At 46.1% G+C, this 17,236-nt stretch overlaps 1 protein-coding gene across 3 annotated transcripts in view; it reads right to left on the bottom strand.

Annotated features, from left to right (window-relative positions):
* The window catches only part of PCCB (propionyl-CoA carboxylase subunit beta), a 54,925-nt gene extending 44,706 nt beyond the window's left edge, over window positions 1-10,219 (bottom strand). Inside the window, exons 1-2 of one of the 3 annotated variants that reach the window (XR_006274418.1) lie at window positions 9,702-9,908; window positions 1,628-1,747 (exon numbers count right to left, since the gene is read on the bottom strand). Coding sequence is in view for 2 of the 3 variants with exons in the window: in XM_038415748.2 (XP_038271676.1) it covers window positions 1,628-1,747; window positions 9,702-9,893 (312 nt within the window). In the remaining variant the exon portion in view is untranslated. Of the gene's footprint in view, window positions 1-1,627; window positions 1,748-5,519; window positions 6,079-9,701 lie in introns of those variants that run through there. The other 2 variants (XM_038415748.2, XM_043492804.1) reach the window with 2 other exon arrangements.
* Between the last annotated feature and the right edge of the window lie 7,017 nt (window positions 10,220-17,236).

The raw sequence follows: 17,236 nt of genomic DNA, 5'->3' as shown, positions 1-17,236 counted from the left end.
AGTATACACCATAGAATGAGTTTGACACCATTGGCCTGATCTAAATCAAAGTGATATAAATCACCAATTGTAATCATGCTTTAAATCAGCAAATCTTGATCTAAATACTGTAATAGATTTCAGTCTTGGTTTGCATTTTTTAGTTATTCTTCTACAGAGAAGTTGATTCTCTGCACCCACAGAAGAGGCTACTGCTGTGAAAAGCTGGTTTAGCACTTCAACAAACTCCAATTCAGGGTGCTAAGTTGGTGGCTTCCACCAGGGCTAGCTGTTTGACTTTCTTTAAAACACTTGTAGCAAACATTAATTTTTTTAATTTATGTCATGTACACCACAATATACACTATTTCACATATCTGCCAAGTACACATGTTGAATTGGACACTTTCCATTTTGTCACATTTTCATTCACCAACCACATGCCATAGTAATTACCAGGGTTTACATGCACATTTCATAGATTTTAAGGCCACAAGGGACATTATGACCTAACCTGCAAAACAGACCACAGATTTCACCTAGTAATTTCTGCATCAAGCCCAATATAAACACAAAAGTGCGTTCGCCTATGTTTCTGTTTCTAATGTGACCTATTGCCAGGGCTCTAACCACTAGGTTTCAGGAGCTGCTATATATGAAGTTGAGACAACATTCAAGAGGTTACTTGAGCAAACAGGTATCCTTCAAAAAAATGTAAAATCAACCCAAGTGAAGCCAACAGAAAGGAGCATAACTATAGTAGGTAAAATGGAAATTAGGAATGCAAAGAGGGAATCTGAAAAGCAACCAAACACATAAAGACAAATACGAGAAACTCTTTGCAATGTCTATCAGAAGCAGGAAGCCTGTTTGAGAATAGGTGGGTTGGCTAGAGCAGTGGTTCTCAACCAGGGGTATGTATACCCATGAGGGTACACACAGGTCTTCCAGGGGGTACATCAACTCATCTAGATATTTGCATAGTTTTACAGTAGGCTGCATAAAAAGCATTAGTGAAGTCAGTACAAACTAAAATTTCATACTACTGGTTTATACTGTTCTACATACTATAAACTGAAATGCAAGTGCAATATTTATATTCCAATCAATTTATTTTATAATTATATGGTAAAAATGAGAAAGTATGCCATTTTTCAGTAAGAGTGTGCTGTGACACTTTTGTATTTTTATGTCTCATTTTGTAAGTTTTAAGTGAGGTGAAACTTGGGGTATGCAAGACAAATCAGGCTCCTGAAAGGAGTACAGTAATCTGGAAAGACTGAGAGCCACTGGGCTACAGCACAGAATCCTAAGAACCACAGAACTGTAGGACTGCAAGGGAACTTGATAGGTCATCTACTCCAGTCCCGTACACTGAGGCAGGACTATGTATTATCTAGAACACCCCTGAGAGGTGTTTGTCTGACCTGTTCTTAAAACCTCCAATGACAGAGATTCCACAATCTCCCTAGATAATTTGTTCCAGTGCTTATCTAGCTTTACATTTAGGAAGTTTTCCTAATATCTAACCTAAATCTCCCTTGCTGCAATTGAAGCCCTTTAATACTTGTCCTGTCCTCACTAGATAAGGAGAGCAATTTATCACCATAAGGATTAAAAGGCTAAGAGAGAGACTGAACAGAAATACCTTATTCTGATCAGACTCCATCCCAAAGTCTGCACATCTGTGTTCCACGAACATGTCATACTCAACAAAACTGCCAGGGTCCAGCAACAGAAGAATTCGCTCCCTTGCTGTCAGCTTTCCCTGAAATGCAGCAAACGATATTTAACAGGACCATCATTTGGTTAAACATTCTGGCAAGGCACAACTTAATACAATGAAAAGAAAACACGTGGGGATTAATATTTATCAAAGAGTCCAGAAGCATCCCCATATTTGTTTCACTAAGCAGGTGCTTGACCCCTTCCCCACAATATTTAAAATAAGGAAAGTAATCATGATATCAGTTAAGACAAACACAATGCAAAACAAACTGGAAACAGAAAACAGATAGCTGAAAAGGGAATCCCATTATCACGAGAAGGAACATCAGGACAGAGGTGGTGGGTGGTCCTTGAGAGGTCCTGTTAAAAAGCTGTGTGGTATGATGATTGTTTTTGTTTACTCTGAGCAGTTTGTTTTGATGTTAGGATTATTTTTCTAAATGGCAGAAAGCACGTGGAAGTAATCCTTTCACAACTAACCCAATTCAAGCCATTTATCACAATAACAATGTTGGACACGGAACAAACAAAAGAGGAAAACAAAAAGACAAAGAGAAAGAATTAAATGGCTTATCTCTGGATTTCAGACGGACCTTTGCTCTTTATCCCTCTCCTCCTTTTGGCATTAGTATATTCAAGGCTTTTGACAGGCTGGTACAGTCCAATAAGCTGTTCAGGTGTATTGAGGTCCATTGCTCAGTAACAATGTCAGGTAGTTATCAATTATTGTGAAGCTCTTTTTTCCCCCCAATCAAAGGAAACAGTATATGGATGCTGTTTATAGGGTCCCTGGGTTGGACAAGGAATAGTGGGTGGGCCTGGGTTGCCCAACTAGCCACTGGGAAAATGGCCTGAGCACTGAGAAGAGGACAAAGCTTTTTCAGAAGCCTGAGGGAAGGGTGGGATTTAAAGGGCCCAGAGACAGGGCTGAAGACCCTGGTGAGGGATGACAGTTTGAACTCTGCGCTACCCTGGAAGGAGTTCATTATGACTGTGTGACTTGGCTAGAGGGCTGAACTGCTAAAGATGTGCTGACAACCTGCAGGGGCCACCAGGAGCAGGAAAAGACCTGCACTACCAGAGGCAGGAGGCACTCAAGAGGTGTTCCCTGTTACAAGGAGCCTAAAGTTAAGTCTCCTACTTTTGTAACTTTGCTCCTAAACAAGTGACTGAATTTTTTTTTTTAAATCAAAAGTGCTACGCACCCAGCAGCTGCAGATTTTTGAAAACCTTGGCCCCAGAGTATTAGCATAAAGGGACACTACATGGGCTTGTCTACACTTACAGTGATGCTGTAGCGCTTAGTGAAGATGCTACCTATGACAACAGGAGAGCTTCTTCCACTTGTGTAGGTACACCACCTCCCCAAGAGGCGGTAGCTATGTCGATGGGAGAAGCCTGCCAATTGTCTGTCTACCTGGGAGTTAGGTAAGCATAATTGCGTCACTCAGGGATGTGGATTTTCCACACCCCAGAGTCACGCAGTTCTACTGAGATAAGTTTGTACACAGAGCCGTCCCTTGGGTAGGGTGAGTTGGGTGTCCCTTGGGTAGGGTGACCACTTTGGGCCCCATGGGCTGGTGCAATTGGCTGGTGCGGTAGGCCCCGGAAGAGACGAATCCATCACTTCCGCCTTGGGCCCCGGATCCCCCTAGGGACAGCCCTGAGTGTAGAACAGGGCTATCACCTTTGATTTCTTAAATTGATACATGAAAAAAGAAAAATCATGTGAACATTCAAAATAGTACTTCATGTTGTTGACTCTTTAATCTACTGGTCTGGATTGTTCTTTCCCAGAGATAAGTAAAGCAAGTGGGTTTCTCAGTTTTGGTGTCAGGGTAAAGGGATAACATGGAGGTGTGAGGGGTTGGATCACAGAAATCCCCTGGGAGCTGCCACCAGATGTGCCAAGACTACTTCTGCTCTTGCTTTCCTGCCCTGTCAGCTTAGGACTTCAGTGCCCTGCCTGGTTTGAGCCAGACCCGCTAGCCTGCTGCAACCCCAGACCCAGGTCTGAACCCTGTCCCCTAACAGCTGTAGGCTTAACTGAAAGCAGCTTACAGAAGTGTTCCTGTCCTTGACACTCAGATGCCCAACTCCCAATGGGGTCCAAACGCTAAATAAATCCGTTTTACCCTGTATAAATTGTTCGCCCTCTATAACACTGATAGAGAGATATGCGCAGCTGTTTGCCCCACCATACATACTTTGGGTTAATTAATAAGTAAAAAGTGATTTTATTAATTACAGAAAGTAGGATTTAAGTGGTTCCAAGTAGTAACAGACAGAACAAAGTGAATTATCAAGCAAAATAAAATAAAACCCAAAAGTCTATGTCTAATAAAACTGAATGCAGATAAAACCATGCAGCCGATGAAGTGAGCTGTAGCTCATGAAAGCTTATGCTCAAATAAATTTGTTAGTCTCTAAGGTGCCACAAGTCCTCCTTTTCTTTTTGCGGATATAGACTAACACGGCTGCTACTCTGAAACTTGCCAGTTCCAGTAAGTTTCCTTTTACAGACTAATCTCCTTCTAGTCTGGGTCCAGCAATCACTCACTCCCCCTGTAGTTACAGTCCTTTGTTCCAGTTTCTTTCAGGTATCCTTGTGGGGTGGAGAGGCTATCTCCTTAGCCAGCTGAAGACAAAATGGAAGGGTCTCCCACAGGCTTAAATAGACTTTCTCTTGTGGATGGAGACCCCCTCCTCTTGTTTATATTGTATTTTTTATTTCAAATTTCTTAGAAATAATAAAGCTGTCATACAACTTTATAAAATTCTTCGTCTGCCAGAGTGTTTTTAGTGCTTGCCAAACACCTGGCAACGCTTCAGTTCTATCAGTTTGTTGATGTTTGGCCTCAGTGACTGAGCAGTTGAAACTTTTAGGATTGCAGCAAGGTGTGCATCAGATAGTTGTAGTTGTGTTTGACTTGTTTATATTCATTGTGGAAAAAAGTGACGTTGCCTCCATGGCCAACTCTGCCTAACAACTAATGATGCTGACTCCATGGCTGACTCTGCCCGGCCATTAGTGATGGTATCTCTGTCCCTCTCCCGCAGCCAATGGGAGCTGTGGGGGGAGGCGCCTGCAGCAGACATTGCCAGCAGTATGGCTGCATGTGTCTCTCCTCCGCAGGCTGCAGTGGCGAGGTTCTCGGGCTGCAGATGGCCTGTGGACTGGGACTTTGAGACCCCTGAGCTAGATCCTCTGAGGAGGAAAATCAGAGGATTTACCAAAGCAAAGTTTGGGACAAGATTTGTCCAAAGCAATCAGTATTGTCCAAGTAAAAAGAAAAGGAGGACTTGTGGCTCCTTAGAGACTAACAAATTTGAGTATAAGCTTTCGTGAGCTACAGCTCACTTCATCGGATGCATTTAATGGAAAATACAGTGGGGAGATTTATATACACAGAGAACATGAAACAATGGGTGTTCAGTGTGACCTGAATTAGCCTCCTGGAAAGTTAAATAGACTAATTCCAAGAATGCAGGTTTTTCTCAGGTCTGCGAGCAAGTCCAGCTGACTAACTGGATGAGGGGAGGATAATCCTTGTGATTTGTTCTGATTAGATAAAAATACAGACTTAGCATGCAAGAATCCATCTCTGAAATCAAGCAGCAACTGTTTGTGAGCAAAAAAGGAGTAGGCATAGGGCTTCTACGGGTAGCATTCCCTGACATGCTTCCAGTTCCACAGTGGGTGCCTATTATTAACATTTTATCCCTTGTTGGGCCTGAAGCTCCTCCCCCCACAACCACATCAACTCAACAGTACACAAGATGGAGGGGACAAGCCAATGTACGGGAATTACCAAGGTATTGCCCTCTTCTCCACTGCCGGGAAGATCCTTGCTCGCATCCTTTTGCACTGTCTCCTCCCTCTGGCTGAAGACATCCTTCAGGAATCCCAATGTGGTTTCAGACTGTCTTGGGGCACCACCAACATGATTTTTTTGCACAACAGATCCAAGAGAAGTGTAGAGAACAACACCAGCCATTCTTTATGGCATTTATTGATCTAAGGCCTTTGATTCAATCAATCGTGAAGCATTATTGAAGGTGCTGACTAGGTTCAGTAGTCCACTGAAGTTCATTCATGTTCTCAGGCTACTCTATGATGGGATGAGTATTGCATGGATGGCCTGCTTTTCAATTTGCGATGTCTTCATTCTCAAACTAAAGTCACCAGGACTATTATTACTGTCCTTCAATATGGGGACGACTGTGCTATCCTCGCACACACTAAGGCTGACTTGAACCCACCTAGATCTCTTCTCAGGCACCTATCATAGCCTGGGACTTTCTCTCAATACTCAGAAGATTAAGGTGCTCCACCAGCCTGCCCCAGCACAAGCTGCCCCCCTTCTCCCACAACCTGTCATTAGTGGTGAACCCCTGGAAAACATTGAGCCCAGATAGCCAATCTTGATGTGGAGATTGAACATAGGATCTGTTGTGCCAGCATATCTTCGGAACATTGCTCCATTATGTCTTTATTGACAGAGATCTGCGGATGGAAACTAAGATCCTGGTCTACAATGCAGTAGTCATCCCCGCTCTTCTTTATGGGTGCAAGACATGGGTGACACACCGAAGCCATCTTAAGCATCTGGAGTGGTACCAACAGTGCTACCTTAGGAAGCTTCACAGTATCAGATGGGAAAACCATTGCACCAATACCTGTGTTCTCTCTGCAGCTAACATCACCAGTGTTGAGGCGAAGAGTATGAAACATCAACTTCACTGGGCTGGTCATTGTGTGCAGATGGCTGATACTTGTCTTCTGAAGCACAACCTCTTTTCTCAACTTAGCCATGATAAGAGAACCCATGGAGGGGACAGAGGAAATGCTACAAGATCACCCTGAAAGTATATCTGAAGAAAGGAGGCAGTGATCATGAATTGGGAAGAGTTGACTGGCAACAGACTGCAGTGGCACTGCATCACACATCAACCCTCATCCGGTTTTGAAGACAATCGCCTTGCTCAAGAGGCTGAGAAACAGCAGAGGAGGAAGGAAAAGCTATAGCATCCTAGCCAGCAGTTGTGCTCTTTCAAAGCAATCACTTGTCACATATGTGGAAAAACCTATAAAGCATGAATTGGACTTCTCAGCCATCTTAAGTCTCATCAATGACTTTTAACCCTGGCAGATATCATCCTTGTATTGAGAGATAGCCAATGAGGACACAAAATAGACAAGGGCATCTGGTTAGGGTTGTCAGTAATACAAATGTAGCTCTGCACCCAGTAAAGGACTGACCAGAAATTACAGCTGAACTGAAGCAGGAATGGGTAAATTCTGAAAACGGTGCCAAACTAAGGAGTTTGGTAAAATAGGTACATGGTCAAAAATAAAACAATAAATGTCTACACAACTTAAAATCAAACATAGGTAAAATGGAATGCTTGACAATAGAAGACGATTGAGACACAACGAACAATACTGAAATATGGCAGAACGAGAAACAAAATAATCAATGGTTTCAGAGTAGTAGCCGTGTTAGTCCGTATTCGCAAAAAGAAAAGGAGTACTTGTGGCATCTTAGAGACTAACAAATTTATTTAAGCATAAGCTTTTGTGAGCTACAGCTCACTTCATCGGATGCTCCCCACTGTATTTTCCACTGAATACATCCGATGAAGTGAGCTGTAGCTCACAAAATCTTATGCTCAGATAAATTTGTTAGTCTCTAAGGAGCCACAAATACTCCTTTTCTTTTTGAAAATAATCAATGGGATTCCATCATTCCTGGCTACAAATTACACTGGAAAGGCAGATTAAGTTATATGGGTGAAAAATAGCACTAAAGATTGAACAGAGTTTAATGCATCTGATGAAGTGAGCTGTAGCTCACGAAAGCTTATGCTCAAATAAATTTGTTAGTCTCTAAGATGCCACAAGTACTCCTTCTCTTTTAACAGAGTTTAATGAGATCAAATCTCTGATTTCTCGGAGCAGAGAGGAACATATAGTATAATCTGCACAAGAGAAGGTGTGTGCACTTCAAGACATTTATGACCATTTTGATGGCCTGTCTCATGAACAAGGTTTGGCCTCTCTTCAATGATGTGGCTAAGACTTAAAAATTCAGCCATCCAAGTCTGTGGCTCCCAGTATCCATGGATCAGATCAGATTAGATGCTCCCATGAGGCAACCCAGCGTTAAGTATCCTTGGGCACGAGTACATCCAAGAAAGTGGTTTTCTGCATGCTGCTCATGGGGCCTGAGACGTTCCTGGAGAAAGGGAACCATGTCTGAGAAGACTCATCAACTGTGAAGTCTCAACTTAGGTTCTGTGTTCCCTTCAAGGAATAACAGATTTCAGGAGAGGACTGGGCAACACAGGACAAACATTTCTGTGGGAAGATCTGGGATTGGTGATGTGTTGGGGTCACCCTGCAACATAAGTAAGGCTGGTAAAAGCCAGAGTGTGGCTAGTCGGCTGCAGCACATATGCATAGACATAGCTTAGAGTGATTTCCATGCTGGAGGTTGTTTGTTAGCAGTCCAGGTTGAAGGCTACAAGCAGCAAGGCATTGTAAAGGGCACTCCAGGTTACAGTTCAGGGGTGAAACAGCTACTCATTATTCTGGATTGTGCCCTGTATGTCATAGTGGCTTGTACCCAGAAACACAGGTCCAGCAGCGTAACTCATCAAAGACCTCCATAAGCAGAATATGTACAGTGAAACCTGTTATGAACAACTATTGATCGTACCAACAAAAATAACATTCCTGATAGAAATAAATCTGTTAAGGTCAAACAAAATTGTGCTGGCAACTTTAGGGTTACTTAAGAACAGGGCTGCCTGTGGAATGTGCTCCTTAATGAAGATCTAACTATTTGTGTCCTTCACATTGCATGCATTGACCTCTGCAGTCTTATGTTTGGAGAGAGCGCTGCTACAATTCTTTAATAAAAACGTGGGTTGGGGACATAATGGCAGGGAGTCCATTGATAACTCATCCCCCTGCTAGCGCCTCTTCCAGTGAGAGCAAGTGGAGACTCGTCCCCCCATAGCCCATCCTGCTCGGAGAGAGACAATCACCCAGATCCCATTGGCAGGGATAGGGGTGCCAACCCCATGGGGACGCTGCCAAGCTGGGGATAGAGGGTTCCGGTCATACAAGGGCAGGTCATTGGTCCAAGAGAAGGTCAGGGCTGGGTGCCTGGTGGGTGAGTGGGTGACAGAATCAGTGTAGGTAGGGGTCACAGCCATCAGGAGGAGGCTGCAGGGGTTGGTGTCTGTACTGGGGGGGGTGTCAGTGTCAGGGAGAGGTGGTGGGGGGTAGGGTCAGGAGACTGGGACGGAATTGGGGTTGGTGATGTCAGGGGCTGGTGGGAGGGGAAGCAGTCTCAGGGGTGGGCCAGTGTCAGGGACCAGATCGGGAGAGGAAAGGGTTGGGATCAGGGGAAGACGGGGATATAAGAGTGGGGTTGTTCTCAGGGTCCGGAAGGGGAAGCCAGAATCAGGGACTGGAGAAGAAGGCTGCTGTCAGGGGCTAGGGGGGGTATTGTCAGGGACCAGGGTCAGGTGCTTGGGGAGGAAGGGAGCGTGGAAGAGGGACAGGATCAGGGTCAGGCATGGGTGGGGGCGATGCTGGCAAAGGGGCTGGGTCAGGGTCAGGGGGCATCATCAGGGATCAGGGTGAACAGATGTCCCAATTTTATAGGGACAGTCACGATACTCAAGGCTTTGTCTTATATAGGCCCCTATTACCCCCCATACCTGTCCCGATTTATAAACTTCTGTGTGGCCACCCTTTCGGGGATCAGGTACGGATGGGGGTGGGGAGGAGCGATGCTGGCGGCGGGGGCTGGTGTCGGGGCCAGCGGTACCGGCGGGGATCAGGGTCAGGCACCGGGGGGAGGGGCGGGATCGGAGCCTGGCGCAGGGGAGGGGCGGGTGTCCGGGCCAGGGCTACCGGCGGGGGGGGGGGGGGGGGAGGCGCCTGTGTCGGGGGAGGCCAGGCCGGCCGAGGTGCTCACCCGTTTGTGCTGCGCGTCGATGCGGGCCTGGCCGCCCCCCAGCAGCGCGGCGCGACGCTTCTCAGCGATGCGCTCGGGCACGGAGCTGGGGGCACCGGCCGAGCGGGGCCGGACCAGCCGCGTCCGCGAGACCGGCAGGAGCCGCCGCAGGAGCCGTAGCGCGGCCATGGCCGAGAGAGCAGCAGGGCGCATGCGCAGGGGCCCGTGAGCGGCCTGCCGTCTGACAGAGCGCGCGGCCCCGCCCCCGGCTAAGCTCCAGGAGAGGCGGCCGCCGCCTGGCCTTGGCCGCAACGCGGGGCGGGCGGCGCCGCCTGACACCCTGCCTCGCTCGGGGCCGCCGGCCACGCTGAGTCCCAGCCTGCGGCCCTGTCCCGGCTCCCTAGCGCCGCTCTGGCCGGGCCAGCCCCGCGCTCCCCCGGCCGCCTGCGGCCCAGCTGGCCGCGCTCCGCCAGGCGGGGCGCTGGGGATTCGTGAAGTGCAGCCCTTTGTTTCCCAGCCGCTCGGCGAGGCGGCCACCGGCGCTGCCGTGAGAGCCGGTCGGATAGGCTCCGTTTGGCGGGGAAAGGCTGATTTGCTGGAGCAAGATGTTTCATCACCTGATTTACAAGCGAGCAGGCGGGCGAGGGAGTAACTTTTATGGGCCCAGCGTCTCTCGGTGAGGGCGGGAAGCTTTGCAGCTACTCCCGGCCCTTGGCCTAATTTACTGCAGAGTCCACAAGACTCCTGCCAAAACACAAGCACGTTTATGTGGGAAACCTGCCAGTGTTGCAAAGGCAGCTGCCTCCCTCCAGGGAGCCTGGCAGCCCCCAGAGCCCCGGCCTCCCCCGCAGCTCTGGAGACTCTCTACTCCACAGCAGCAGCCTTCGGAAGCCAGGGCTCTTGGGGCTGCTATGCTGCATGCGCTGGCGCAAGGACCAAGCTGGGCCTGGAGCTTTTCTAGGATATATCTGAGGGAGAGTCCCAAACCTGAGCCATCCTTTTGAGGTGATAAATCGGAGGAACCGTCCCAGATTGAGGCATTGGAACAAATGGATAAACTAAACCGTCCCAGAGGTGGTTTTGGAACAAATTCATAAACTAAACAGTAATAAGTCAGCAGGACCAGATGCTAGTGAGAATTTAAGGATTGCTGTCTTGGGTCAGAACAAAGATCCATCTAGCCCAGTATCCTGTCTTCTGCCAGCGGCCAGTGCCAGGTGGGAACTCAAATGTGAAACTGCAGAAGTACTAACTGTGGCATGTAACCTATCATTTAAATCCACTTCTGTACCAGGTGACTGGAGGATAGTTAATATGACACTGATTTTTTAAAAAGGCTCCAAAGGTGATCCTGGCAATTACAGGCTGGTAAGCCTAACTTCAGTTGTGGGCAAACTGGTTATAAAAAGAACAGACTTGTCAGACACAGATGAACATGATCTGCTGGGGAAGAGTCAACATGGTTTTTGTAAAGGGAAATCATGCCTCACCACTCTATGAGAATCCTTTGAGAGGTTCAACAAGCATGTGGACAAAGGAAATTCAATGGATGTCATGTACTTAGGTTTTCAGAAAGCCTTTGACAAGGTCTCTCACCAAAGGCTCTTAAACTGTCATGAGATAAGAGGGAAGGTCATCTCATGAATTGGTGACTGGTTAAAAGATCGGAAACAAAGGGTAGGAATAAATGGTCAGTTTTCAGAATGTCCCCTAGGGGTCTGTACTGGGACTAACATATTCATTAATGAACTGGAAAAAGGGGTGAACTGGTGTGATAACATTTGCAGAGGATACAAAACTAGATAGTTTTGTAGATAGTTAAGTCCAAAAGATAGTTAAGTCCAAAGCAGACTGCAAGGAGTTACAAAGGGATCTCACAAAACTGGGTGGCTGGGCAACAAAATGGCAGATGAATTCAATGTTGGTAAATGCAAAATAATCCCAACTATACATATAAAATGATGGGGTCTAATTTAGCTGTTACCATTCAAGAAAGATCTTGGAGTCATTGTGGATAGTTCTTTGAAAACATCCAGTCAATGTGCAGTGGCAGTCAAAAAAGCTAACAATGTTGGGAATCATTAAAAAAGGGATCAATAAGAAGACAAAATATCATATTGCCTCTATATAAATCTTTATTACTGTGTGCAGATGTGGTCACCCCATCTCAAAAAATATATACTGGAATTGGAAAAGGTAAAGAAAAGAGCAACAAAAATGATTACGGGTATGGAACAGTTTCCATATGAGGAGAGATTAATAAGATTGGGACTTTTCAGTTTGGAAAAGAGACGACTAAGGGGGGATATGATAGAGGTCTATAAAATCATGACTGGTGTGGAGAAAAATAAATATGGAAGTGTTATTTACTGCTCGTAACACATGAACAAGGAGTCATTAAATGAAATTAATAGGCAGCAGGTTTAAAACAAACAAAAGGAAGTATTTTTTCACACAGTGCACAGTCAACCTGTGGAATCTTTACCAGAAGATGTTGTGAAGGCCAGGACTATAACAGGGCTGGAGGCTGCATGCTGTTTGATCTTCATTCTCCCAGGGATGGGAGGGTCTGGGAGACCCAGCCAGCTGTTGCAAAAGGTGAGGAAGGGCAGGGCCACACCACATCCCCAAGCTGGAGAGTAAAGAAATTGGGGGAAGTAAAGGGTGCTGGTGTCTGGGCTGGGAGCTGCCCAACGGCTGGGCTCCGTGGGGAGTGGGGGCTGGTGTCTGGGCCAGGGGCTACTCTGCAGCTGGGCGGGGGGGAGTGGCTGGACTCTGGGATGTGGGGGCTGGTGTCAGGGGGCTGACCCGTGGCTGGGCTCTGGTGGGAGGGGGGATGCTGGTGTCTGGGCTGGGAGGTGCCCCGTGGCTGGACTGTGGGGGGAAGGAGGTATGGGTGTCTCTGCCCAGGGGTCTGGAGGGATGGGTCTGCTTGTTGACTCCATTCAGGATGTCTGCTATGAGTTAATTCCAGAAATGCTTCCTTTTTGACCATTCCTTGACCGTTCAAAATCCCAGGCTCCTGCTGGACCGTGGCTGGGCAGCAGAGGTGGAAGTGCCTGAAAGCAGACATCAAACAGTACATTGTCTCAGTACTTCAAAAAAAAAAAAGTTCAGTGCATCCTCAGAAAAAAGTGCCTGTGGAATCTCAAGGCCAAAAAAATGATACCTTTGTAAAACTCAGCTTCATTATGTTCTCAGATGAATACTTCTATAAGCTCCATGGCCATAATTGAGTTAGGCAGAGTGAAAAGAGTGCACACATAATGGTAAGATGACATTTACAAATGCTATATGTTTAAAAATTGCAGACTGTTGTAGCCAGGGGCAGTGGGGTTATGCCATGGTTTACTACCTAAGGTTTCTCAGTCCTTTCAGGCATTCCATAGTCTGGGGGCCATGACAATCCTGGAGTTTCCTGAATGCCAAAGAGATTTTATGCCATGCTATCGGTGGCAAGCCAGCTGTCTATGCTACAGAGGTTTCAAGCTTATGGTGACTGAGCAGCACATCTATGAGTGGAGTGGACCACAGTCCTGATTAGGAGAACCCAGAAAATATACCCTTTCCTGAAATGAGACCGCCCATTGGGAATTCCTACTCTGCGAAAAGTTTGCAGCTATCAGCACCCAGGATTGGGTCAAAATTAAAGGGGAAATCAACAGGATGCTGTGTTGGCATCCACACGGTTTACTGTCTCCCTATAGCTTACAATGCAGCCTGCTCTGACTAAATATACTATGGACTACATGCAAACGCACCTGACAATATGGATTCTCAAAGAACTACATGGACAGTCACCCCCCCCTTCGCCCAATATATTTGTATACTGCACCCAATTTCCCCCCCCCCCCCCCCCGGAGTACTTCAGACATTGATTTACTCACCTACTCACTACATTTTCCCCCAACCTTCATGTACAGTTTACTGTTTACAGGCAGTTTGTTACGCTATGGCATACTAAAAGGGAAGGCAGTATTCTTTCTTTTAATGCCCCAGCACATCTTTAAGCATTTGCGAGTATCTAACAAAACTTTAATGTTAAATGCTTGTTTAACAGTTGTTTGCGCTTCTTGGTCTCCATTTTGAATGCCATGTAGTGGTGGTGTGGAAAGTGATGCCAAGATGCTGGGGTACATTCCACCATTAGTAGATACACATGACTACCTATGTCCTGTAATAAAAAGTGCAATGGGTCATAAACTGGAAATCCCTCCCATTTGACTATTATCATTAACAATAAACAAGGAGCCAAACACTTACCAGCCTTTGGGGCTTTTTCTGCCTTTTCTGTTTCTGCTGCTGGTTTTGCAGCAGGCTGTTCTTCCAAGGGGGTCATCAAACAGCTCCTCCGAGTATGGGCCCAGGACATATTGCATCTGCTCCAGTGGCACAGCTTCCTCAGGGATTGGTTGGAACCCCAGAGTCACTTTGCTAGCTTGATCTATTAGGCACCTGTTGGCTCCCCTCTGGGCTGGTACTAGATTTGGGGGTCAGAAGGTCACGACTCTGGCTGACCAGGCTATCATAAACCACTGGGGGCTCAGTGCTTGATGCAGTTCCCAGCACCGAGGCAAAGTCCTCAAAAGAAACAGGATGATAGGGAGTTCCCAGAGGTGTTCTCATCCCTGGTTTTCTGGTAGTCTCTCCTGAGCTGCTTACTCTACTCCCAGCACTGGTCACCAGTCTGTTGAAGTCCCAGTGCAGCCAGGTTGTCTGCTATTTCTTGGTATGCATGGTCATTTCTGGTCACTTCTCTTACTGAAGTTGAATTTTTTGCTTGCCTAGTACTAGTAATTTACTGGAATCTGACTGTGGTCTCATGACCAGGTAGTGCACTTGGTAGCAGCAAAGATGCTTCATTCTGCTTGCAGCTCAGTGGTCTGTAAGGAGAGTTTGAGAGTTGCAGGCTCTGATGCCAGAGCCTCCTTATTCACAAATCTCCAAGAACAAAAAAGTGACTTTATGACCATTCCCCAAATTTGTGTCTAAAGTGGTTGCTTGGCTTCATCCATACTGTTGATGTGCAAAGCATTGACTAAGTGATTGCCATATTGGATTTACCAAGGATTTCACTATAGGTATGGTAGTATCTGTGAAGGGTTTAAGGTCAGAAGGGACCCTTATGATCATCTAGTCTGACCTCCTGCACAGCGCAGGCCACAGAATTTCACCCACCCCCTCCTGCGAAAAACCTCTCACCTATGTCTGAGCTATAGTAGTCCTCAAATCATAGTTTAAAGACTTCAAGGATCAGAGAATCCTCCAGCAAGTGACCCGTCTCCCATGCTACAGAGGAAGGTGAAAAACCTCCAGGGCCTCTTCCAATCTGCCCTGGAGGAAAATTCCTTCCCGACCCCAAATATGGCAATCAGCTAAACCCTGAACATATGGGCAAGATTCACCTGCCAGCTACTACAGAAAATTCTTTCCTGGGTAACTCAGATCCCACCCCATCTAACATCCCATCACAGGCCATTTGGCCTATTTACCATGAATATTTAATTACCAAAATCATGTTATCCCATCATACCATCTCCATAAACTTACCGAGTTTAATCTTAAAGCCAGATAGATCTTTTGCCCCCACTGCTTCCCTTGGAAGGCTATTCCAAAACTTCACTCCTCTGATGATTAGAAACCTTCGTCTAATTTCAAGTCTAAATTTCCTGGTGGCCAGTTTATATCCATTTGTTCTTGTGTTCACATTGGTACTGAGCTTAAATAATTCCTCTCCCTCTCTGGTATTTATTCCTCTGATATATTTATAGAGAGCAATCATATCTCCCCTCAACCTTCTTTTAGTTAGGCTAAACAAGCCAAGCTCCTGTATGCTTTCCCACTACAAAAATATTACATATAAAAAAATCTGGCAACTAAAAGAGCTAAGGCTTCCCCGCTGGCTGTAGTAAAGACATAGGTGAAAAATTCCCCCGGAGCATGCTGGAACGCAGAGGCTGAGTTGGAAGCCAAGACAACATCTGTGGATGCTTCTCTGTGGAAAATGCTACAGCTTGAGATGCCCATTGGGGCTGATACACCTGAACAGGGGAATATTGATTTGGCCAGATTGTAAAACCAAGATCCTATCATAGCTAAACTGAGCCAGACAGAGATTCAAAAGAATAGAAAGGAGGTCCCTTAATGATTGTACAATCCCGTGATGGAGACTCAATCTGGGTAGCCAAACCCAGTGATCAATGATTTTGGATTGTACCAGAGAAATGTAAAATCGCTTTTATTTATGTGTCATGATATACCCACTGGCAGCCATCAAGGTATTAAAAATACTGTCAAGAATACAGCAGATTGATTGGCTGGCATGGATAAATCAGGATGTTAGGCAATATGTAGAAAATTTTCTAGTTTATGCCCAAGTAAATTCTGAACCTGTCAACAGAAAAGCAAAATGGAGACATCAACAAATTGATGTTCCTGGATTCAACTACAAATTCATTTTATTGGCCCATTGCCAAAAATGGCCTGAGGAAATCTATACACCTTGGTCATTGTGGATGCTTTCTCCAAATGGGTAGAAGCGATCCCTATAAGAAACAATGAGGCAGTTGCTACTGTTAAAGTTCTGCTTGAGCACAGCTTTATCAGCTGTGAACTTCCCGCAGGCATAGGTACCGACTTCCCTTTTACCCAGGGGGTGTTCGACCCCCCCTGCCGCCCAGGCCCCAACCCTGCTCTCAAGCCCCTGCCCCTCTTTCCACCCCACCCCACCTCTTCCTGCCCCCATCCCGAGAGTGCCATGTCCTCACTACTTCTGTTCCCTTCCAAAGCCAACCTGCACACCGTGAAACAGCTGTTTGCAGCTGATGGGAGGTGCTGGGTGGGAGAGGGAGGAGTGATCAGCAGGGGAGAGGTACTGGGGGGCAGGTAGAGGGGGGAACTTGGCTGCCGGTGGGAGCTGGAGCACCCACAGAGTCAGCACATATGCCCACAGGTAACTGGTTCAGATCAGGGAACACATTTTAGTTATGAGAGAATGCGTAACACCGTAATAATGCTGGGAATACAGGGAAAAAAATCACGGATCAGCCATACTCATCAACACTGGGAGAAAGAAATAATAGCACTTTAAATTTTATGTTTACTAAATACACTGAAGAAAATAAAAAAAAGATTGGGACATTAAATTTCCCTTAATACTGACAGCTCTTTGAGCTACTCCAGATAGAACAATGGGGATAGCACCGTTTGAAATCCTGACAGGTATAAAATGGTGTTGCCTGAACAACTGCTTTGTGCTGTGCCAGGCTTGGTACAACACTGTTGTAACTGTTCAATGGTTGCTGCAGGTAAAAGAACACCTGAGAGAAGTTAATCTGTGGGAAGTCACAAACATAGGTGTGAGATAAAGACAGACTGATGTTTAGATGCCACAACAAAGGTGCAAGAGTGGCAAATAGATCAAGTAATGATAAATATCTACAATGAAAAAGAAAACCCAGGAAAGGGTTAATTAGTCAAAATAATGATGGCTGGAAATCACACTATGGGTAACATGAAATGCAATAGGGGCATGTGTGTGTGTGTAATATATATTC

Source organism: Dermochelys coriacea, chromosome 9 (assembly GCF_009764565.3).
Source record: "Dermochelys coriacea isolate rDerCor1 chromosome 9, rDerCor1.pri.v4, whole genome shotgun sequence".
Lineage (NCBI taxonomy): Eukaryota > Metazoa > Chordata > Testudines > Dermochelyidae > Dermochelys > Dermochelys coriacea.
The sequence above is the reverse complement of the archived record's forward strand: the minus strand, read 5'-3'. Positions and strand labels throughout refer to the sequence as shown.